This window comes from Microtus ochrogaster, chromosome 5, assembly GCF_000317375.1.
Source record: "Microtus ochrogaster isolate Prairie Vole_2 chromosome 5, MicOch1.0, whole genome shotgun sequence".
Classification (NCBI taxonomy): domain Eukaryota; kingdom Metazoa; phylum Chordata; class Mammalia; order Rodentia; family Cricetidae; genus Microtus; species Microtus ochrogaster.
The window spans coordinates 81,017,737-81,041,774 of NC_022012.1; the positions used below are offsets into that span (position 1 = coordinate 81,017,737).

Below are 24,038 nucleotides of genomic sequence, written 5' to 3' on the forward strand. Positions count from 1 at the left end.
CTTTTCTACCTGCCTCTCTCCCTAGCTCCCTCTTTCTCTTGTGAGTCACACACGCACCCTGTGACTCTAAGAGTGTCTTGATTTCATGCCCAAAGCTGCTAAGTTATTTAGAGTTTGGAGACACCAGCAGCAGGCATCAATGTCTCCAGTGAGAGCCATCGTCTATCCTGTCCTCCAGGATGACTTTGAACTTTGACCCGAGGTTGTAGGGGTCTAACTGGCTTCACTGGGCCCTTCCTCAAGGACAGCTGATTCAGCACCTTGCCAGCTCTGGTGTCTGATGGGGTTGCTAGACCCAGCCCAGCTTGAAGAAGCATACCAGGTACTTTTTAGTTCATACTTTCAGGAACGGGGCCCTTCACCCACTTTTCAGGTACCATAACCTGGCCCTGACACTCACTGTTATACGCAGAGTCCAGAGCTGCGCCCAGGCCCTTTGACTCCAGAGATTTTTCCACAGCAATGATGTCATCTTTCTTCAGATCTTCAGGAGCCTGAGGAGCAGTGCAGAGGAAGGCTGTGAGTTTCACTGCATTGCCTGCTTCCTACAGCCCCAGATACCCCATCATGTTGGCAGCACGGCCGGAGGACTGGGATGGCAAGCGGACATTCGCCCTGATGTCCATTTGCTGGGGACCTCTTCTGAGTTGGCCCCACGTCTGAGGCTCTGAGGTGTCCTTGTTCTTTCTCTTTCTTTCACCCACTCCCAGGAGGGCACACTACACCTCTCTCCATGCCATCACTCTTCCCAGAGGGCTCCGGCTTTGGGATTTCAGAGGCCCCCAACCACCAGTAACTCAGGCCCTTCCCAGCAAATGACAGGTGCAGGCACTCACCCTTCTGGACACAATCACCAGAACGAGGAAAATTTTTTGCCAAAAGCAGAGACAGCTGTGACACAGAAAACAGAGAGAGATGTCAGGAAACGGGGCAGACTCCTAGTCAGGGGCATTGGTTGCGGTAAGGCCCAAGGCACAAGGACTACCTAAAAATCACTGGGTACCAGCAGGTGGGCTGTGTCTGGTGACTGGACCTAGAATCATCCCATGACCCGCACTTCCCCAGAGAGGCCCCCACCTCATGAGGACCCGGCCCCAGGCAGCCCATACCTTCTGTCAGCTTCCCAGCTTGCTCTGCTGCCCCACCAGGGAGGATCTTGGAGAATACACTCTCCCCATCTGCCCCTGTCTGACCAGTGGGCGCTCCTGGGGTCCCTCCAGGCCTGGATCCAGGTTTCACCCCTATGGGAAAGAGAGCATCGTCATGGACAACACTGTGGCTTGTTGTCTGAGGTTGAGCGGGAGAGGAAATCTGGACATAGGGAACCTGCGAGATGGAAGGTGGGCTAGAGGAATAAACAGAGGATGATGAGGGAAGCAGAGAGGACTGAAGGGGAAAGGGAGGAGAAAGACGAGGGGCAGAGTAAAGGAAGGAAAGGCAAGGAAGGAGGGAATAAGAAGCCATGGCTCAGCCGGGCGGTGGTGGCACACTACTTTAATCCCAGCACTTAGGAGGCAGAGGCAGGTGGATCTCTGTGAGTTTGAGGCCAGCCTGGTCTGCACAGTGAGTTCCAGGTCAGCCAAAGGTACACAGTAAGACCCTGTCTCAAATATATATGAAGTCATGGCTCTGGTCCTTGCTCACCGGTGCCTTCTAGGATGGAGTTCTCTCTGGTCCAGGCTCATTTTCTGGTATGAGGTCTGCAGCCTATTGGACACTTAATGGGGACGAGTGAGAACATGCACTGGGTGGAGAGGTGAGGTACCGGTGGACAGGGAAAAGTCAGTCTGAGTGTTCTGGGCATAGCTCACCTGTGGGGCCAGGTCCTGGAGCTGGCTGGGCCTGAGGAGCTCTCCCCTGTTGGGGCGCTTTGGCTGCCGCTTTGGAGCTGCTTGCCTGTTCCACACGTGGCTGCAACACAAAACCTGTAGCTGAGATCCTGCTCATCCCACCCTGCCCTGAAACCACATGGACATCCAAACTTTAAATGAAGCATCTGCCCTAGGGGAGTCGGGGACCCAGGCACAGGAGCTAACTCACCAGTCCTGCTGGCTGGGGCCCTGGGGCTGTGGTAGGGCCTGGCTGAGGTTTCCCTGCTGGCTGACTGGCAGCAGGGGCTGAGCCCCGGGTGGTTGGCTGGCTCTGTTGCTGCAGCCGAGCCTGTGATGGAGTCTGCTGCGGAGCTTGTTGCACCACACCTTGCTGTTGCTGCGGCTGCTGTTGCTGCTGCATCTGTGACTGGCGTGATGCTGTGCCCGGGGGCATCTGCCTGGACGATGGTGACTGTGTCTGTTGTGGTCCTGGAGCTGCTTGCCGAGCCTGCATCTGTGGCTGTGACTGGGGTTCTGCCTTTGGCTGCATTGCAGTGGGCCCCGAGTGGGTCTGCCGGGAGCCCTTCTTGCTCTCGGAGGCATGGTGGTACGCTGACGGGGCACGGGAAGGCTGTGAGTAGTCAGCGGAGCTGGGGTACCCAGGCTGACCCTTCTTCTGCATGGCAGGGGCAGGGCTAGCCTGAGGGTGAGGCCGGGTCTCGTGGCGACCCATGTCCCGAGCATGTGGTTTGGCAGCACGCCGTCCTGGTTCCTCACCAGCATGGCGGCCTGAGTGCCTCCCGTGGTCACTGTGGTGCCGGTGTTCCTTAGCTGAGGCATGGCGGCCTGGACCGCCCTCATCATGAGGCCATAGGCCTTCCTCAGGGGGCTCATCATAGTCATGGTAGCTGTGCCTGGCAGGGCCTCGCTTCTGGGAGGAGGAGACTGCATGACCCCCATGGTGCCTGAACCGGTCGGAGCGGGCATCTCGGGGCTTATCAAACCAATCTGTCTCCTCCTGGCCCAGGTGATACGCTTCAGAGACCAAAAACAGAACACCATCAGCCCCTGGTTAGCCGGAGAGGGGACCTAGCTGAAGCCATGCAAGGGAACCAGAGAGTGGATACCACAGCCACAAGCAGGTCACTAGGTCCCCACCCTCCAACAACCAGAAACCAGGGCACAGGTAGATCAGGCAAGGGCCACCTGCAGCAGGAACTACAGATGAGATGCCAAGACAGACCCTGCTGGGACATCTTGGGGCCCAGGGTCCCACAGCCAGGCAGACCCCCAGATGCTGAGCATTTGCAGAAATCACCCCCAGCTGCCATTACCTTCACTGTCAGAAACCACGCAGTGGGAATCATCCAGAATGTAGCTTTCTTCACGCTTATACGCGTGGGCCCGTGGTCCATCCTTGACATGTTCCTGGACGTCAGGCATGGAGTGGCTGGAGCAGAACTGTGGGCAGGTATCCCCAGGAGGAAGAGTGCCCCCTGCAGGGCGGGGCCGCCCTAAGGGACTGACAGGGCTCTCCTCTTCAGAGGCCTGGCTCCTCATGGGGGGCCGTGCCCGGCCGTGGGCCGTGCTCAGGGATGAAGGCTTGGGGCCCGCCTTCTGAAGTCTCTCCACAGCCTCCCGTTCCCGTTCATACCCTTTGCCTCTGCCACTGAAATCGTGGCTAGACAGCTTCTCCCCACTGTATGCGGAAGCCACCCGGGACCGGCTGCTACCACCATACATGCGGTCGTCCTCCTCTGCGGCGTCCCGGCTGGACACCCCGTAGTACCTCTGCTGTTCATACACATTCTTCTTGAGCCCATAGGTGATTTCATCCTGGAACTTCCTGCCCCGAGAGGTCAGGCTGCTGCTCACAGTGGGTGTAGGATAGGAGGCCAGGTCTGACTCCACATCCTTGGCCTCCTCAATAGGTGAGAACTTGGAGATCTTCTGCTCCATGCCTTGCTTCCGGTGCTTGCTACGCTTTGAGGAGATGGCAGCTGGGGCCAGACTCTTAGAAGGATGCTTGGGCCCCATAGGCCCTGGACCATACTTCTCGGCTCGAGCCCCGTGTCTATAGTCACTGTCGCTGTAATAGTGGGTGCCAGCTGGTCGGCCATTGCTCTCCATGCTCCGATGATGACCCGATTTCCCACGGGGGTCATATGAGTCCTCCTCAGATTCCTCCTCACCTCTGCCATAGCAGCAGGGCAGTGTGGATCCCTCAATGGCAGCTGGTTCTCCAGGCTCTTTCCCAGGACGCCCACTGACTCCACCTGGCCCCAAAGGCTCCAGCCGCTGGCTATCTGTGGCAGTGGGGGTGCTGTCCTTCGTCAGCTCACTGATGTCATCGATCATCACGTAGTTTCGAGGAACATTCTGCTCCAGACTGGTGTAATGGGAGTCGGAGGGATAAGTAGGGGCTGGACTCTGGCTCACAGTGCTTCGGTCACTGCCCCGGGGAAGCTCTGGGGCTTTCCCTTGCTCATAGCTGCTGCTCACTGCTGGACTGCTGTAGCTGGTTTCAGAGGGGGCTGACGACATGGTTACAGCAGGGCTGGTGATCACCTCATAATTGGTGGGTACCTTCTGCTCCAAGTCAGCTAGTGAGGTCTGACGTGGCTTCTGGTGGGGGGCACGACTGTCAGCTTGGGCTGGATAAAGGGTGCTCTGTGTGGTTGGCATGGGACTTGGGGCTGCATAATGGCCTGTGGGGTGGAAAGCCTGCTGGCTCGGCAGGCCAGACTCAGCCGGATAACTGGTTCCAGGAGGGAAAGTAGGAGCTGGGTATGTGCTAGGGCCAGTGTAGGTGGGTACCTGGTGGGCTGGAAATCCATTCTGAGTTGGTCCACTACCACCTGCAGGGTACTGTGGGGCTGCAGGTGGGAACCGGGGCTGTTGGAAGGCAGTGGGGCCAGAGGGGGTGGCAGGCACAGCAGTAGAGGCAGGGTAGTCCACATACTGGCCAGCGGGTGTGGTACAACCCTGGAGCCGCAGCTGGTTGAGCTCGCTGTCAGACAGGTAGTCCTGATGCTCACCAAGGCCACGTAAAGGTGGATAGTCACGGCCACCCCGGTCTTTGGCCAAAGACTCTTTGCGCTGGGTGATGCCCAGCTCTAGGTACTTGAGCTTGGCATCAATCTCCTTCTCCTCCTCGTCCAACTCCGCCTGCTTCTTGCGCAGCTTGGTGGACTCATGCTCCACCAGCCGCAGGTCCCGGTCCAGCTCCCGGAGCAGGCTGGCCTTGGTAGCAGGGACGGTGGTGGGCCCCGCCAAGCCTCGCTGCAGCAGACTGGCTGCATACAGCTGTGAGGGCACCTGGCCAGCCAGGGGAAGGTGAGCTTCCTCTGGAGGGGGGCTGGGCAGTGTCCGCTTCACCTTGCGGACCAGGCCGTTGGGTGGTAGCGCCGACACCTGAGACAGAGGGAAGGGTGGGCAGCACTGAGACCCAAGGTGTGGGTGACTTTGCTGAGGCATGGGGTAGAAGAACCAGGATTGGAGGTTCTTTGAGACAGGAGCTGGGCTCCACATTGCTGATGCCCTGCTTTACCAAGCAGCCTCAGGGTCTACCCTGCCCCCCTCTGGTCTGGGCTTCTTTGCCATGAAGGGAAGGCCTATGATCATTTAGCAGTCCTTTCCAAAGCTTTGGGCAGCAGGTAGGTGGTAAGGGTCGGATTGCTTCCTGTGCTATGCACAGCAGCTGTAAGAAGCCCTGCACATCTCCAGCAGGCTCGCCTGTCACTGACGTGAGAAGAAAGGTCTGGCTAAGTTTGGGACCTAGCACCCTGTGGTGGCTGAGGGCAGTGGGAGTCAAGGGAAGGAGACGTATAGTAGAGGGTGCTAGAGCCCCAGGCTCCTTTAAGAACAGGATCACAGGGAGGGGCAATGCTACCCATGTCAATTGTGTACAGGCTCCAAGTCTATGCTTCCTGCTTCACTCCTCTCCAGAGCAGCAGGCTGCTCAGCTGCCGCCCACCTCCCTCTAATGGTCCTGCACCACCTCTGCCCCACCTAAGCTGTGCTCCAGTCCAGACCCTGCTCCCTCTACCCAGCAACCTCTTATGCTTGCTAGACCTCTCTCCAGCGCACAACTTCCTGCTCAGTGCCCTGCTGTGCTCTGTCCACCTCTCCACTGGCTGGAGAGGCTTTGCTTTCCCTAAAGACCTGTGCTGATAGAGTCTCCACCCTGAATTCGCTTTACCTCCAGAACGCCCCATTCTTCTGGATTTCACATGCCACCCAAAACTGAAAACACTGAAACACCCCTGAAAACACTGGAGACAGACACCAAAACTTTTTCTTTTTGTTTTGCCAAGCAGCCGTGTAAAAAACTTCCCACTGTTCACACTGTGTCACAAAGAAAACAACAGTGTGACCTCAAATGTGAAAACAAATCTAGCCTTTTGTGGGACACATTTTGAAATCCTCATCATCTATTTTTCCGTATTTTGGCCACACACCTTGAGTGTCCATCAGTGTCCTGGCCCCACATGGCTAGCCCACGGGGGCCTGTGTGCTTGGAGCCAGGACCACCTTTCTGCCTCTTTGATCTGCCCGCCTTGCCAACCCTACCAGGACCCTTCACTACACGCCTCATAAACCTATCCCAGTGCCCTGCTTTTCTCTGTGTACACCCCACAGTGCTTCTGGCTCCTCTCTCCTCTCCTTGGGGTCTCTTCCTTTGGCCTATTGGCCCACACTGTATCCTGGGAACTCTGAAATAAACATCTTGTTCTGTTTCACCTCCCAAAACCTTCAGAGACTTCAGGAAAAGCCAGCCTTCCTCAACCTTGCACTGCGTCTCCAAGCTCTCCCACAACTGAAGCCCATGGCCAGGCTCTCAGTTCTAACAGGTCGGGAAACCGAAGCCATAGACAAGGAGCCTGTGCTGTATCAGGGGGACAGACAGACGGAAGCAGAGTTACTGCGGAAGGAGGAATAGGGAACACAATAGAGCCCAGAGCGTGCCTGCAGCCCTCCAGATGGGCCCTGAGTGCTGGGCCACAGGCCGGGGCCTGCTAGGGGCAGTGAAGCCCATCTAGAGATGGGAAGTGTGGAACAGTGCAGCCTGAACCGTGTTACAGATTTCCTACCTAATATCCACAAATAAGGCTTGGAGTGGAAGGTCCTAGATGGGGGGCAAGAACTGAGAAAGACTGAAAGGAGGTGACAGAGAGGGACAGTGTACTGGCAGTGAAGGGACAGGGCTGTGGAGAGGCTGAGGTTTCTGGTAGTGTCTGGGGAGATGGCTGTGGGGGCCCAGGTGTATCTGTGCTTGTCCAGGCTAGCCTTGTTGGGCTCTGGGCTCTGGCAGATGTGCACTGAGGAGCTTCACTCCTCAACTCCTTCCCCTGGGCTTTTGGAGCCAATCGTGACTCCATTCCCACCCCAGAAGAAACCCCTCCCTCTGGGACCCCTCAGGCTAGAAATAGACCCCTGCCCCACCCTGGACCAGCCCCTGTGCCCATACCTGGCTACCTAGTCCCCCCTGGTGCTGGTAGAGGGAGAATCTCTCTTTGGCGGACTCCTCTGCGGTGGGGCTGAGGGGCTTAGGGTCAGACAAGGACCGCTGCAGGGTCTTCATGGGGCGAGGCAAGGTCTGCTGGCGAAGAGTGCTGTCGGGCATGAAGTGCTTCTGGGGACTCACATGAGCCTTGTTCAGCCTCTCACTGGAAGCAAACGAGGTGTCCAGGAGCCGGTGTGGGGACAGGGGCGACACTGGCGAGTAGAGCACTTGTGGAGACTTAGGAGGCTGGCGGCTCACAAGCTGTGAGAGGGACTCCGGAGGCAGGTGGGCCTGGTACCCAATCTCCAGAGGATCCGGCTTCTTCTTCTCAAATCTGCCTAGGGGTCCTGGGGTGACTATCTGGATGCCAGGCAGGTAGGGGCTGATGGCAGTTGGTCCTATAAGCTGTGGCCCAGCTACACCCTGGGCCTGCCCATCTGGTTCTGTCTGGCAGGCCAGACTCTCCCCACGCCCAGTCTTTTCTGGGGCTGATATGTATCTGACGATCTCCACCTTGGGGTCCGTGGCGGCTGTGATATGGATGGCTGGAGAGACCCTGGGCAGCTGGTCAGGCTCCGTCTGTACGGAGCAGTCACTAATGGTCTGGATGCCTATGCTGCTCATGGCCCTTGCAGAGGTGGCAGCAGCGGATGAGGCAGTGGCATCATGCTTGCTGTCAGAACCTGAGTCTGAGTGGCGGGAAAGACGAGACCTGCGGCGGCGCACAGGCTGCTCCCATTCGGCATTGTCCTCGTCATCTGTCTGCACACTACAGTCAGCGCTGCGCCGTGTCCTGCGCCTCCGGGTCAGAATGTAGCGGCCCTCACCCTCCTCCTCATCTGTCTGAACGCTGCTGTCTGCAATCCTCCTGACCGTGCAGGGTTCGGGTCCTGACTCTGCCTCACAGGCATCTCTCAGGCGTGGCATTGAGTGACGTTTCTTGATGCTGCTGCGGCCTGCATCCCACTGCTCCTCAGTTTGCAGTGACATGTCTGAGGCAGAGCTGGGGAGGCCCCGGTGTAGCACTGGCTCACGAGGTTGCCCAGGTCCTTCGGTGCCTGCCATGGCAATGAAGGCTGGGTGGGTCAATGGTGGCCAGTACTGGCCATTCTGGGCCAGCTCGGTAGCAGCTGGTGGAGGCCCTCGGCTAGGTGCCTCACAGGTTGGAGGAAAGGGGGCCTTCTGCCGCTGTTTCTGTTCCTCTAGCTGCTGCTGCAGCTGCTGCTGCAGTTGCTGGATCTGCTCCAGCTGCAGCCGCTGCTGTGCCAGCTGCTCCCGCTGCAGTGCAAACTGAGCCTGGCGTTCTTCTTGCTGCTGCTGCAGCACGTGTTGCTTGATGGTCTGCAGCTCCTGCAACTCTCGCTGCACCAGCAACTGTTCTTCCTCACGGTGCCGCTGCAGTTCTACTCTCTCTCGCTCCAGCTCCTCCTGCAGCCGCAACTGTCGCAGCTTTTCCAACTCCACCCGCTCCCGCTCCAGCTGCAACAGCTGCTCCTGTTGCTTCCGCTGCCGTTCCTCCTGAGATGCTTCCTCCTTCTCAGCCCCAGGTCGGCTGAGGACTCCACCGCCACCCCCTGCGGCAGCGACATCTCCTGGTGGCTTCTGGCCAGGTGCGGGGACCGGGGTAGGGGCTACTGGGGCTTCCTTGATGACAGCAGGGGCAGTTGTGGAGAGAGGTTCTTCACGAGCAGCCCCTGCTGGTAGCTCTGGCCTTGGCGGGCCCCCTGCCCCTGAGGTCTTGGCAGCAGCAGGCTTTCCCAGATAAACAGGCCCTTCAGCAGGTGGGATGCTAGAAGCAACGGGGAATCGACTTGGTGCAGGATATCGGTATAGCCCTGCTGGCCCAAGAGGTACCCGAGGAGCAATCATGGGCACACGGGTCAGGCTGCTGAGGGGCACAGCTGTGACTCCACCAGATACATAAGGCCTGTACATGCCACCACGCACCATGGGCCTCAGTACTGAGGCAGGCTGGGTGGTGATGGGCAGGGTTGCAGCAATTGGAGTATTGATAGTTGAGTAGATCATACCATCGGCTGCACGCACGGTTGCTGTGGATGGGAGCAGCTGTCTGACTGTGGTTCCCTGGCTTGCTGCAGGCCCATACTGAGCAAGGTTCCCAGGGCTTGGCTGCCCCTCTGGGTAGGTGGGGTTGCCAAGGAGGCCAGATCTGAGGGGAGCCAGAGCCTGCGGGGCACTGAGTCCTGGCCCATGCTGGGGCTGGTACTGCACCAGGTCAGGTGCACCACCTCCACTACCGTGCCGTCCGCCGTACTGGTCCATGGAGTTGAGGGCAGCACACATACGGCTGATCTCTCGGGCTGTGGTGGCACTGTACTGGGCCAGACTGGCCTCCTGAAAGCCAACTGCATCTCCCCGTGGGCCATACCGGTGGTCTGAATAGATATTTGACACTGAGCTATAGCGTCGCATGGGAAGTGGATGAGCTAAAAGGTCTGAGGGGTGACGCAGGTCCGTGAATGAGCCATACTGTAAGCCCTGCCCTAAGTAGCGTCCGTCTGCAAAACCTAAGCTGTAAGAGTGCTTCAGTGAGCTGAGGTCCACAGCTGACTCTCTTCCAGGGCCCTGGAAGAGCTGCCCAATCCTGTGGGCATGGTAGTTGAGGCCAGCTTCAGCCAAATTGGTATCAGACATGGAGGAATATAACCTTCCAGGCAGGCCCTGTGGGTAGGGCCTCTGTTCTTCATGGGGCCCAGGTCCTACTACCCCCTGTGCCCGGAAGGTGAGGGGCTCAGGGGGCTCAGGGTCTCTGGGACTGTAGAAGGGGCCACTGCTTTGGCTGGGCAGGGTAGCATCTGCCACACTCTTGTCAGGTGCACTGGGGGCAGGATGGAAGGTGCCAGTGCAGCTACTGCCAAAGGGAAACTTGTAGACCATGTCACAGCATGCCAGTTGGCTCTCAGGCCTCATCCCAGTGAGGTCCAGGGCACCCGCTGGCTCTTCTGGGAGCAGTGTAGTCACGGTGCCCGCTGTGCCCTCTCCCATCTGCACCACCACTGTGTGTGGCTTCCGGGCACCCGGCAGAGCATGTGACCGGAGCTCTGCAGGAGTAGCCCGGTGGGGTTCACCACCAGGCTCTGGCACTGGTCCGGGCTTGAGGCTAACACTCTGGGCGGTGCCCACCTGAGTAATCAAAATGTCCCTTCTGGCCAGAGGTGCTACCTGGTTCGGAAGGTTATACCTGGCAAACTTGGCCTCCCTGGGTCTTCCCCGGGGCCCACCTCGGTATGGGGCTGTCTGGACAGCCTGCTCTACTTGTTTGACCTGGGCCAGGCATACAGGGCTACCTGAACCCTGGCCAAAGTCAAGGCGGCTCTGGAAAGGGTCTCCATATACCACCGGCTGCTTTTGCTGAGCCATGAGCACAGATGAGGCCATGGTGATGCTCACAGTCGTGGCAGTGGCCAGGAAGGTATGGGTCTGTTCTTGGGCATTGAGGTTGATAACCAGAGGCTGAACAGCAGTTGACTGGCGTCCTGGAATTGGATCCAGGGCAAGGCCATACTTCCTTGCTTCCACCGCAAGAGAGGTCAGATCCATACCCTGGTCGGTGAGGATAATGGGCGTGGGCTTGACAGCTGTGCGAAGATCTACCACTGCACTGCCTGGGGGCCTGGGGCCTGGCTCGACTCTAGATGTTCCAGGGACAGAGGAGATCCGGCATAAGGAGATGTTTTCAGCGGGGAGGGCACCCCAGCCATATAGTGCCAGAGGTCCGTCTGCACCAGCACTGGGTGCTCGTGGGAAACCAGGTGGCCCGGCTGCTTCTGAGGGCATTTGCGATGCACTTGGGGGTGTTGTCTGGCTGTAGCTATGGGAGGTGGGCTGAGTGTCAGTAGGTGAGCACAGTGGGGAAGTAGAGGCACTGGCATGTACCGTTCTGGTCTGGCTAGAAGCATCTGACGCTAGCGTGATGACCATGACGGGAGCCTCCTGGGAAGACTGCTGCCACACCAAGCGCGGAGTACTCGGTCGGTGTGGTGTCTGTGTGCCCTGGGCTACCATGGGGGAGGGCGTGCCAGGGCTCCGCGGAGTGTCCGGGGAAGGTGTTAGGCTTGGTGTCTGTGTAGAGAACTCTGCTGTGGCCCTTGGGCCCAGCTTGCCGGGTGAGAATGTGGGGCTCTCTGAGGGTGTAGATGGAGAGAGAGGTGGGCTAGAGCCTGTAAAGTAAGAATATCCCCGAGAAGATTGGGGGGCACCAGCCTCAGCATCAGCTCCACTCACAGGCTTCTCTCTGGGGGCCCGTCCACCTGCAGGAGGGCCACTGGGAGCCTGGGGCAGCTCTTCTGTTTGGGACCCATAGTTAGCAGTGGTTGGGGTCTGTCCATAGCTGTGTGCTGTGGAAGATGGTGACAGGATACGCTCTGTGCCAGCTGGGGAGGGTGGCGTCATATACCCTCGGGGAAGGCTGGATGGACAAGGGGCCATGATTGTGGTGGCTGGAGTCCCAGGGCCCTGGGAGAAGGTCATGCCTACTTCCTTGGAGGCTAAGCTGGAGGACACAGGAGAGCTGTGGAGCTTGAGAGGATCCTGAGGCTCTTTTGCAAAATGCTGAGTGACTCGGACATCAGGAATAACTCGGCCTCCGCTGCTATCTGAGGAGGTAGAAGTGGAAAATGACACAGGAGCGGCAAGTTGGGTAGGGCTAGTACCAGGGGTCAGTGGGCCACCATTTTGCTTCATTGGGTCCATGTATGCACTCTCAGCGTTCAGAAATTGCTTCTCCTTCTTCTTGTCCTCAGTGAAAGCCAGATCCCGCGAGGAGGCTTGCCGCATGCGGGCTATGCTCTGCGATGTCTGAAGGATCTCTTCGTAGACAGCTGCTCCAAGGCCTGCGGGTGTGCTTTCCGCAGCAGGCTGGGCAGCCCTGCCATAATCATGGTCTTGGGTGTCTTGATATTCAAAAGAGCCCTGCCCCCGGGGGCCTGTGGGCTGAGCGGGGCCACCATGGGGCCCCCGAGCCCCTGCCACCTGGCCCTGCTGTCGCTGGAGCAGCTCGGCTTTTCTCATCATATCCTCATAGGCCTCCTCAGCACTCTTTAGGGGCCGTCCAGAACTGGGCGTGGTGGAGCTGCCCGACGGTGTCTCAGTGGGTGAGTAGAGGGACATAAAGGCGGGCAGGTTGTACTCGCTGCCCGATTTGTAGAGTCGTGTGGGGCCACCATCCAGGGTCTCAGTCTCTGAGTCAAGGGAAGGGGAAGGGGAGTACTCAGAGCAGGAAGAGCGGTGTAGCTCCTCCATCTCTGCTGCCTGCCTCAGCTCCTCTGTGGGAGATGCATCTTCGATGGGTGACAGGTTGCTAGGTGGTGTCTTGGAGCGTTCGCGTCGCCGCTGAGCCCGAAGTTCTTCCTTGTCGCGCCTGGTCTTGCGGGCTGTGCTGCGGATCCGCTGCTGCTCCACCTCCCGCATCTTCTCCTGCTCGCGCAGCAGCTCCTCCTCCTCTCTAAGCTCCTCCTCCTCCGAGGAGTCCTCGATAGTGGGTAGCAGGGGCCCGTGGGAGCGGTGCCGGGCCTTGCGCTGCTGCTTCGCTTCTTCCAACCTCTGTCGGCGGCTAGGGCTGCTGTCACTGTCTTCCTCGAGCGAAGACAGGGAGGTGGGTGAGGTGCCAGATGTATAGCTAGGTGTGGAAGCAGGCAGGGTAGAGGAGTGCTCCCCGCGAGAGCGGTCTTCAGGGGAGCCTGTCAGGCTCTCCATTTCCAGCTCAGGTTCCCGGTCCAGGCTGGGATCAGGACCTTGACTCAGGTCCAGCTCATGACCATAGCTACCTGTGCTATTGAGCTCAATGGTTTTAAAGCGGCGAAGACCTCCCTGAAGGGCTCCACTGGCATCAGTGGGCTCTGCTGGGCCTTCCTCAGAAAGTAGTTCCTCATAGCCCGTGGTGGCATTATGGGGTAGGCGCCTCTTGGGCACTGCTACCGATTCTTGGCTAGATTCAGGCCTGGCTCTGGCACTTCCCTTCTGGGTGCTATGCTTGGCCAGGCTGCGCCCAGAGACAGCAGCTTCATCTTCCTCCAGGTTGTCTTCCTCAGCACTCATTTCCAGGATCTGCCGCCGCATGAACTCCTCATCGGTCAGTTCTGCCCGGGCAGGGGGCTGGGGTGGAAGAGGAGACAAGCCTCCCTCGCTGCTGTCTTCCACATAGTCATGCCTTAGCTGGCTGCCAAAGTCATCCGAAGACTCGGCTGTGTCTTGCTGTTCCCTCTGGTGCCCCCATGCCAGAGAGTCATCTTCCTCCTCTAGGATATCCCCCAGCTCTTCATCAGAGTCATAGGCCTCAGGCATGATGGACAGGGAGTGGGGACGCCGTTTCTGGTCCTCAGCCGCGCTGCTGCGGGGTGGCTTGCTCCACTCACCACTGGGAGCCACCGCCTGGGTCTCTAGTGAAGGGCGCATGCTACTTCCCACTTTGTGGAGCTCTGAGGGGCTGGGTGGACGTGGCCCCGTCACCCCTGCACTGTCCAGTTGCTCCACATCTTGCTGTACGACCCCTGTGATCTCACTCTGGGAGCTGGATACGCCATCGGAAGAATAGCCTGTGTCGCTGAGGCTCTGGGGGCTTCGAGACAGGTCCTGAGAGTGAGGCTTGCTGCCGGGTTCCTGCAGTAGGATGAGAAGCAGGTGTTTACTCCTAGCCCCTCAATCAATCCCAGGGGCCACGGGCAGGGTCCTCCATTTCCCAAGGGCTGCTCTTTGAATAACTTACAGATTCCTCAGCAAAGTAGATCTCCAAAGAGAAACTTTACTGGATCAAAGAGTAGGAAATCAGCAAGATGCCCAACTCAAGACATGTTTCAATCTCACAACCTTCAGACCTGCCAAACTTTTTGGTTGTTGTTAATTTTTTTTTTTTTTTTGAGATGAGGGGCTATCTACATGGTTCTGGCTGTCCTGGAACTCACTACGTAGACCAGGCTAGCCTCGAACTCACAGAGATTTGACTGCCTCAGCCTCTGAAGTGCTGGGGTTAAAAGTGTGAGCCAACACACCCAGCAATCTGCTGAAATTTAATTTAGGCCTTCTTTCAGGTGGGGTGTCTCTGAGGTCCCAAATAGATTTATCTCAAGCTTACAACCTGAGCCCCTCTGGTAGGCAAGGCCGTCCCCAAACTGTCTGAAAGCCAGGATTCCTGGAAATTGAATAGAACTGACCTCAGCCTCCCCACCCTTGGAAGCTTCTGGAACAGGCTTGATGACTGAGGTGGCGGGTTCAGTCCTTTTCACCCCACTTTTTGCTTTAGGAGTCCCAGGAGGCACAGTGGTCTCTGGAGGTGGCTTCGGCACAGGTTCAGCTTTAACTGGGATCCCTGTCTTCTTTTCCTGGGCACTGCTAGAGGTCTTGCTAGGTTCAGAAGCCCTGAGGGGCTTGGCCTGAGGGCTGGCCTTGGTGGCCTGAGGACTGGCCTTGGCGGCCTGAGGACTGGCCTTGGCGGCCTGAGGACTGGCCTTGGTGGCCTGAGGACTGGCCTTGGCGGCCTGAGGGCTGGCCTTGGCAGGTGAGGAGCCTGTTGGCTGGCCCAGCCCCTGTGGTCCTTTCTGCTTCGGAGGGGCTGGTCCAGCTGCACGGTGAGGGACTCCTGCAGGGGGCTGCTGTGAGGTGGGCAGAGGCATGGGGGCTGGCTCTCCCAGGCTGCCCTCCAACAGCCGCTTGGTTTGGCAGTTCAGACAGAGCCACTCTGTTTTCTGTAATGAAAAAGAAGGGAGGTATCGGATGAGAATCCCAGATACAAGAGTGAGCAGAGAGTGTTTCCACGATTCTCCATAGCCTTCAGGGAGGAAAGGAGACAGACTCCTCTTGGTGACCGAACCAGAGCCTTGCACAATTTAAACACACACTGTACCACTGAGCCACTGAGCCATTCCCCCAGCCTGAGAAAGTCTTTTAAAGCATGATAACAAAGGCATAAAGAGAAAAACTGACAGATATACTACCCCAAATTATAAACTTCTCAGGGACATATATAAAGTCAAAACACAAATGACAAGTTAAAAAGGTTTCTTTCTTAATCCATAGAGATATTTTCACTGGGCCATAAAAAGACAATTAACAGGGAACAGAAACAATAAAAAATTACAAAGGTTTGGGATGAAACACAGGGAAAGCCAGGGCCCCAACCTCAAGGACTGAATTGTAATTCAGGGGCTGTATGGGTTCAGAAGCCAAGAGGTCCTGCAGAATAGAAAAGGCATTCAGACACAGAGGCCATGTGTCCTAGAGGGACTGCCCTTTCCCTGCCTCCTCCTTCTGTGCTCTGACACCATCCTGCCCTTTCCTTCCCCAGGTCAGGGCTAGGCTCAGCTGGGGCAGACTTCTGGGGCCAGGAAAGACTAAGTGCAGCCCTGTGTGGAGTCAGCACTGAGCAGTCTTTGCTCACACTTCCAGCCCAAGCCTCCTTGTCTAAAGCTAGCAAAGAACCCCACAGAGAGGACTGCATGTGTCCAGGGCTCTGAACTGTCCCTCAGCGGAGAACCATGTCTGCTAGCTCTGGACTGTCCCTCGGTGGAGAACCGTGTCTGCTGGCTCTGGACTGTCCCTCGGTGGAGAACCGAATGTGGTGGATCTTGGGCCAAGAGCCCTGCTCCTTCCGGAGCTGGAGTGGCATCAATTCTTGGTCATCAGTAACCACTCTCAAAATCCACCAGCAGTTTTAAGACCAGGGCTAAAGGCTGAAGACACAGTCGTGGTGAAAACAGACAAACGGGGACCAGCACTGCCACAATTTGAATGTATGCTGTTCCCCATAGGCGAACATGTTTGAATACTTGGTCAGTAGCTGGTAGAGCTGTTTGGAGGTTGAGGAACCTTTGATCATGGCTCATAACTAACAGAAATGAGTTGCTAGGGGTGGACTTAGAAGGTGATATCTACTTCTGGTTTCAGATCAAACTTCCTGCTTCCTGATCTGGTAAGATATGAATAAGGCTGTGTTATAAGCTTCCACCGCCACAAACTGTGCTACCCCAGCTACCATGGTCCCCTCTAAACCATGGGTCAAAACAAATTTCTCTTAAGTTCCTTCGTTAGGAATTTGGCTACTGAGATAAGGGATACAGGCCCTTCCAGAACCCACAGCTTCAAACAAGCCATGATAAATAGGACACAGGAATCAGCAGCAAAGTCTTCAGCATCCTACAAGTCAATTCTTCAAATCCCAGCCAGAGGGGGCTGGAGAGATGGCTCAGCGGTTAAGAGCACTATCTGCTCTTGCAGAGGACCTGGGTTCAGTTCCCAGCACCCACGTGGCAGTTTACACCTATCTGTGCAACTCCAGTTCCAGGGGAACCCATACCCTCACACATGCTGGCAAAATATCAATGCACATAAAATAAAAATAAATAGATCATTCAAATCCCAGCCAGATGCACAGGGGTAAGGCTTGGGCATCCCTGGCCTCTGAATGGGTGGTTCCTGCGCAGGTCTAGGCTGATAGGTGTATGTCTTCCAGGATCCTGGTTCAGGATCAGAATTTGATGCCTTGCCTTGGTTGCAAAGGGTGATGGGAAATGAGGATTACAGTCCAGCCCAGAACGGGACCCTACTGACCACTCATGGCCAGAACGGGACCCTACTGACCACTCATGGCCAGAACGGGACCCTACTGACCACTCATTTCACTCCTGGCTCTGGGGTGCAGAAGTTTGACACACCTTCCTGTTTGCTGCTGCTCATCCTGGGTGTGTAGACATGGGCTCCTACCAGTAGCTATGCCATTAGGAGGGATCATTATGAGAACCAGGGGTCACAGAGCCAAGGTATAGGAAAAAGTGGTGTCCTGTTGCCTTTGCTGCCTCAGACAAAACTCTGATCCCATCTCTGACCTGCAGAACCCACTCCGGAAGCAGCCATCTAAAACATAGTAAGGTGCTTTGGAGGAGTAGTGCGGACAGAGGCAACCCCAGTGTCCTGGGCCAGGCCCTGCAGAGGCCTGCTTATCTGAGCCCACAGTAAGGCCTTTAGTAGGGCATGCCACCTACAGTCGTGGGCTACTCCTTCACAGGCATTTTTTTTCACAAAGGCTTCTGGGTGGTGCTCTGCTTTCGTAAGTGGGGAGAAAGGGTGGATGAAAAGAAGGAGCGGTGTGAAGAAAGAGCTAAGAATAAACTCCTGACCTGACTGCTGGAGGCCTTCCCCAGCCCAGCAGGAGTGGGAAGAGGAGTGGACAAGGTGCTGGGGCTGGGAGGAGTGGAGCCAGAGACCAGGCAAAGCTTATACTTCCTGGGTCCCAGGGACGAGTGAAAGGCTGGCCATGCAGAACATCTGTGCCTAGGAGTTGGAGCACGGCTGTTGAGGTCCCAAACCTTCATCTCAGTCCCCACCCCAATGTGCCCCCGCCCCACCCCTTATTCTTTCTTTCCTTGATCTTCCACTCACACCCATTCATTCTCTTTCTTAGCCTTTTTTTTTTAAATGTGCATTGTATTCTGCCTGCATATATGTTTATGTGAGGGCAACTGGAGTTACAGACAGTTGTGAGCTGTCACGTGGGTGCTGGGAATTGAACCCAGGTCCTCTGGAAGAGCAGCTAGTGCTCTTAACAGCTGAGCTATCTCTGCAGCCCCCATCACTTTAGTCTTTATTTCTTTACTTTCCTCATTCACCTGCTCAGAATATGAATATCTCCCTTGCGAAGCCTCACCCAGCCCCAGCAGTAGGAGAATGGATGTCTATTCATCCCTTTTGCTTAGCTCTTTCGGGAAGCAGCCAGAGAACAATGGGGAGACTGATGACCACCTCTTGTCTTGTCTCTGTTAGTCCATCTGGGGACAGGAAGATGCAAGTTTCCCAAAAACAGTGATTAGCTCAAGATGGGACCCATGGGTGCATGTACCAGGGGCGCAGTGGCTCAGGTGTCACTGTCACACAAGTAAACAAGGTGTAGTACCTTGTCTGGTTTTTCCGGAAGACTGAGATCGTTATTATTGCTCCCAACCCACACAGAACAGGAAGGAAGTTAAGGGGTTGGGTATGGGTTAATCCCAAAGCATGTGAGAACTTAGCCTTTGAACCACTGACTAGTGGGGATATGGAGACTGTGGGGCTGTGGGATGCTGGGCATTCTCCCTACATTGTCTGCTACTGTCTGAATGAGGCCAAGGGCCACATGTTCTCTTTATTTGTGGAGCTTCTTTGTGTGCCAGTTACTGCGACACCATCCTGACCTATACCTCCCTAGCCCTATATACTGCTGGACCAGAGGCAGCGAGGACGAACCCCGGGGGAGCCGAGTATGGTGACTCATGTCTCTAATCTTAGTACTTGGGAGGCTGAGGCAAGACAGTTGCCATGATTTTGAGGCCAGCATGGGCTAAAAAGTGAGATTCTGTCTCTCAGAACCAACCTCCTTCCTCTAAAAGACTCCACAAAATAAATGGACACCAGAAGCTAAGGACTCGGACGCTGGGCCACACGCATGGCCAGCCGCGGTGCTGCTGGTCCTTTATGATTGTGTGATGTCCACTCCATCCCATGCCACTGGATACGGGCAAACTCTTCCTTTCTGGATCTGTGCCTCCTACACGGAGAGCCTTACTCAGTGTCTCCACTGTGCTCCCTTGAAGCTGCGATGTGCTCTCTTGTGCCCTAGTACCAAATGTGCCCATTCCCTATACAGTACTTTCAGGAACAGAGCCTGGCTGGTCTCAGTGCTCGCTGACATCCAGGTTATGGGGGCCTTGTGAGGATTCTTCCTCCCGTCATGGAGATTCTCTCTAGGACACCTAAGGACTGATGACTATGAGGACCTGGATATGTGCCTGAGGTACAGCAGCTCACATGGACACCCCATGGGAAGAAACAGGATTCTCTGAGATTGCCACCCCAGAGACAGCCTGAGGTGAAGCAGGAGGCGGCTGTGCTTTATCCTTCATGTCCACACTGTAGCCTCTGTCCCTAAGACCAGTCTAGTCCTGCATGTCACAGGTGCAAGGCCATTTGCCCAGGAAAGCTTGGTCTTTCAAGGACACAACTGAAATTTTGGCGATGAAAATGAGAAAGTGGTGATATTACTATAACAATCCCACTAATGTCTTCATACTACTAACCTGAAAGTCAGCTAGAAAATAAGCCAGAGGGTACTATTATCTTTCAAAAAGATGAATAGGTTAGAAAGAAGTTGGAATCAGCACTCTTAATTATGAAATGACCCATTACAGAGCACTGAGGCTGCCTTCTTCAGAAGAAGTTTCAAGCAAAATTGGTCCAACTTTAGTGATTCTTCTGTGCTATTCTCTGGACTCTATCTAGAAAGAAGGGGAAAGATTTTTACAGCTGCAGATGTTGAGGAAAATGGCCAACTTATTGGGGTTTGCCTGAGGGAAGACAATAGGGAGCTGCGAGTGAGTCTGTCACTCCCTGTACATGGATGCCGAGGTGCCTTACAGTGTGTGCAGAGACACAGCTGGGTCCCGCTGAGCTAACAGCTGGCTCAGCACCAGCAGACTAGCTCCCGTGATGTGCACAAGGCCCAGCATGCTGACTCTGCTGCCTCACTCCAAGGCAGGGTGGCTCTCTTAGCACCTGTGAAGAATCGGTAGCCTCTGACCAAGCAGTACAAACTAGGTCACAGGGAAGCACAAAGTTGCTCCAAACAAGTGACCATTCGGGGGTGAGATCAAAGAATGCCCATGGCCTAGTTAGAGACTCCAGTGAAGCCACACTGGAAGGAAGGAATGGGGTCACCATGCAGCAGTCCCTCCCCACCAGCTATGCAGAGGCAGCCACACATCCAAGGCAGCTGAACCTGCAGCAACTTTTGATAAATGTGTAGATGGGAGGAAAAGATAGAGCGGTCCAGGGCTGTGGCCACTGGATGGAGAGCAGAGACCAGATTCTTCCAACAGCAGGATGTGGGGTTATGGGGGCTTGGTCTGAGGGTGGATGCTGAGGTGAGAGGAGCTGAGGGTGATGGACAATAGTAGTGTTTCCACAGGAAAGGGCACTGGGACTGCTGGTCCACACCTTCCTCAGAGCAGCCATAGCCCGTCTGAGGACAGTGGCATCAATAGACAGAGCTACTGAAAGAAAAGGATTGGGGGCTATCCCTTCCTTGACTGCTGTTAGAAGCATCAGGCACAGAGGCAGATGGGCTGACTTTGGGAGGAGGTAGGACCAGTGCCCCATCAGCCACACCATGTTCAGGCTCATGGAACCTATAAGACTATGGAGGCAAGGACTGCACTGTTCAAGGAGGTGGCTCCGAGGCAGGGCATGGGACAAACAGCAGGGTATGGGACGGCAGGGCAGGAGCATGGGACAGACAGCTGGGTATAGGATAGCAGGGCATGGGAGTAGGTAATGCTGCCTGCTGAGAGGCAGAAGACCCAGAGTCCAGAAAATCTGGGACCAAGCAGATAAAGAGAAGCCTGGATTAGAATTCAGATGCCTCATCTCAAGTGCCCACATGACTGGAACACTTTCGTTTGGGCTGATCCAGCATTTACTGTGGCCTGCCCCAGAGGCTGCCAAAAGGAGCTGTCAGGAACATTTATGCTCTTGGATAGACAGCTCCCCCTCCCTCTAAGCACATCCTGCTTACTGAGAAAAATGGGCTGAGAAGTCTCTTGGGGATAAGGGCTTCCGAATCGGGTTAGCTTAAGAGTCCACTGGGGCTCATGGTCCCTCTGTGTCAGAGCATCCCACCTGACCAGAGTGAGCTTATACCTAGAAGTGCCCTGGAAGCACCTGGAGACTCCCTTGGTAAACCCCTCCTCACCGCTGGCCAGACCAAGTGTCCTCCAACGACCCACTGAGTCTCCAGCTTGGACAGGTAGTAGTGTCGGGCACAAAGGGCTACTCTTTATGAGTAGCACATAAAGAGTTCCATTTGGCCAGGTGGTGGTGGCACACACCTTTAATCCCAGGACTGGGGAGACAGGCGGATCTCTATGGGTTCAAGGCCAACCTGGCCTACAGAGTGAGTTCCAGGACAACCAGGGCTACACAGAGAAATCCTGTCTCAAAAAACAAAACAAAGGAAGGTGTGTGGTGGGTACCATTTCACTCGGGGCTACTCCTCCCCAAAGGTGGCCATGGTTTTTACATGGGTGGTCCCTGGCAAGGGAAAGAAGTAACAGGATTAGGGCAAGAACAAGCAGAAACACAAGGCCCAGGATGTTCTAGCTTTGCCTGGGTACTTCTGTCTTTCAGGCCTTTCCAGGACTGCCTGCTTGACAAGAACATCAGGCCCAATACCAGGCTTCTTTCTCCTTCTCCTTGGCTCAGCCCAGGGCCCAGTATACGTTTCTGGAGCAGAAACAGAGGGAAGAGTGTGTATCTTCATCCCTGGCTTTCCTCAAGTTTTCCTATGGGGAAAAGCACTTTTGAGCATCCTATCCCCAAGGACAGCTCAAGCCTACCCAGGAGAAAACATGTAGATGAAAGGCAAGGGCTTTGACAAGTAAACATTGATACCCATGACCTCGAGAGAGAGGATCAAATATAGATACCAGCTGGCTGGTCTGACACCGGGGTGGAAGGAAACAGTCTATTTCTCGGCGAGAAAGCCTGAAGCCCCAAGGTGTGCAACAGCCTTCTGCCCCGTGCGACATAACCTTCAACTCCCTACCCTTGAGAGAATCATAGATCCATAGCAGGGTCTTCCTACCTGATCCAAGAGGTTGACATCTCTCATTAAGGCCATGCTCTCAGGAAAGGCCTCCTAAGCCTGGACTCAGCCCCACAATGCTGGCCAGCCAGTGAGAGCCAGTAGCTATGGTTAACCCCACCTACTGTGACAGTTCTGAGGGAAAGGGCTGGAGCATGAAGCAGGGGCAGGAAGTGGATTATGACCCCTCTGTAGCACTGGCTGTTAGTGTGGCCCTTTAACCACTGCAGCCCCAGTTCTCTGTGGCTCCCTTGTGTCCTGGCTCTTTTGTGCCTCCTTTCCCATACTCTAGGCCCCGCCCTGTCAACCTAGTTCCCAGGTTCCTTACCTCAGCCAGGTGGGGCGTGGGGTTGAAGCCACACAGGTTGCACACCTGGAGCTTGCAGGTAGTGCAGGTGTTGTAGTTGGCCGGACCCTTGCTACCCACATTGAGCTCAGCTTGGCACAGTGGGCATGTGGCCCTTTCCTTCGGCGTGGTCTTTGGCTTGGCAGCAGCCTTGGATGCTGCCTGATGTTCTGCTCTGCCATGCTTTGGACTGGCTGTTCCTCCAGTTTTTGCCAGGGCTCCAGGCCCTGGTCCAGGACCTGTTCTTGCCCCAGGCTCAGTTTTGGCTCCAGGTGCTGGCCCGGGCCCAGGCCCTGAGCCTGGGGGTCTTGGGCCAGCCTCCTTGCTGGCATCACTGAAGACGATCTTGGGAGGCCCCTTGCTGGGGGAAGGCTGGCCCTGGGAGTCAGCCTCTGGCTGCACAGACATAAGGGTGCTCGCCTGGGTCAGTAGTGATGCTCCAAGGCCGAAGAGTTTCCCGGTGAGGCCCTCCTGGGGCTGTTCACCAGCACCAAGCCCAGAGGGCACTGTGGTGGCACTTTTGCCTTGGGCCTCTCCTACAGGTGGCCTGGGCTCAGCTGTGGAAGGCTTGGTAGAGACGGGGGGCTGAGGAGACACCCTCCCCACCTCTGGAGGGCCAGTTGCCTGGGTAGGCCCAGGGACTGAGGTGGCCCTGGCTGTTTCAGCCTGGCGGGGACCAGACTGTGTGGCCCCTGGGCCCCGGGATCTCTCTTGCTCTGGCTTCCCCAGAGGCTGTTTGGCTGGGGAGTGGGCAGGGGACAGGGCTGGGGAGTGTAGCTGCTGCTGGCTCTTGGATCGAGGCGCAGTGGTCATGTCCATTCCCAGAGCCCTCTGCATCTGACAGTTCAAACAGAGCCACTCCTTCACCTGAGGGAAAAAACAACAGAGTCAGCAGAGTGGACACGGTCAGGGTGCACAGGTTCAGGCTGCTGCAGGACCTTCTGGTCTCCACATGCACCGACATACACACACACACACACACACACACACACACACACACACACACACACACTCCCCATGCAGAATTAGCAAGTAAAGAGCGGTAGATGAGAGAGGAAAGCACAGGAATAAATGAAGCCATGATAGACTTCCTGTCCTGGAAACCCTTATGTTCCCACCAAAGGAACAAGAGAGAGAACACAAGCTCCTGAGAACAGAGTAGTGAGAGGCATTAATGGGATATGATGATTTAAGGCGTCTGATTTTGAGTTTGCGGCTTAGACTATTGTTTGTTTATGGTGTCAGTGATGAAACCCAGGGCCACACACACACTAGGCAAGAACTCTATCTCCAGCCACAAGACAAGGAAGATGGGACAAACAAGGCATGCCCTGATATTCATGTTTAAGCATGTACCCGTACAGGGATGGACATGAGACCATGCCACAAGACCAGTTTCAGTCTTCCATGTCACCTATGCACTAAATGATGTTTTTGTTTTTGGACTTCCAGTCTTATGAGTAAACACTACCTTTTCCTGTCAAATAAAACCACGCAGAGGTCAGAGCACACCACTACAGACTCGGCCCTCTAACCATAGAGAGGTCAGAGCACACCACCTACAGACTCACGGCCCTCTAACCACGGAGAGGTCAGAGCACACCACTACAGACTCACGGCCCTCTAACCACGGAGAAGTCAGAGCACACCACTACAGACTCGGCCCTCTAACCATAGAGAGGTCAGAGCACACCACCTACAGACTCACGGCCCTCTAACCATAGAGAGGTCAGAGCACACCACCTACAGACTCAC

At 55.9% G+C, this 24,038-nt stretch overlaps 1 protein-coding gene across 3 annotated transcripts in view; it reads right to left on the minus strand.

Annotated features, from left to right (window-relative positions):
* Positions 1–24,038, minus strand: part of Bsn (bassoon presynaptic cytomatrix protein) — an 88,254-nt gene that overhangs the window by 6,145 nt on the left and 58,071 nt on the right. For 2 of the 3 annotated variants that reach the window (XM_005347890.2, XM_005347889.2), the window contains 9 exons: positions 22,266–23,150; positions 14,487–15,017; positions 7,282–13,935; positions 3,146–5,225; positions 2,041–2,846; positions 1,812–1,911; positions 1,110–1,241; positions 837–891; positions 401–494 (listed from right to left, as the gene is read on the minus strand). In XM_005347890.2, coding sequence (XP_005347947.1) covers positions 851–891; positions 1,110–1,241; positions 1,812–1,911; positions 2,041–2,846; positions 3,146–5,225; positions 7,282–13,935; positions 14,487–15,017; positions 22,266–23,150 — 11,229 coding nt within the window. In that variant the 3' untranslated portion in view covers positions 401–494; positions 837–850. The remainder of the gene's footprint in view (positions 1–400; positions 495–836; positions 892–1,109; positions 1,242–1,811; positions 1,912–2,040; positions 2,847–3,145; positions 5,226–7,281; positions 13,936–14,486; positions 15,018–22,265; positions 23,151–24,038) is intronic. The other variant, XM_013346521.2, reaches the window with a different exon arrangement.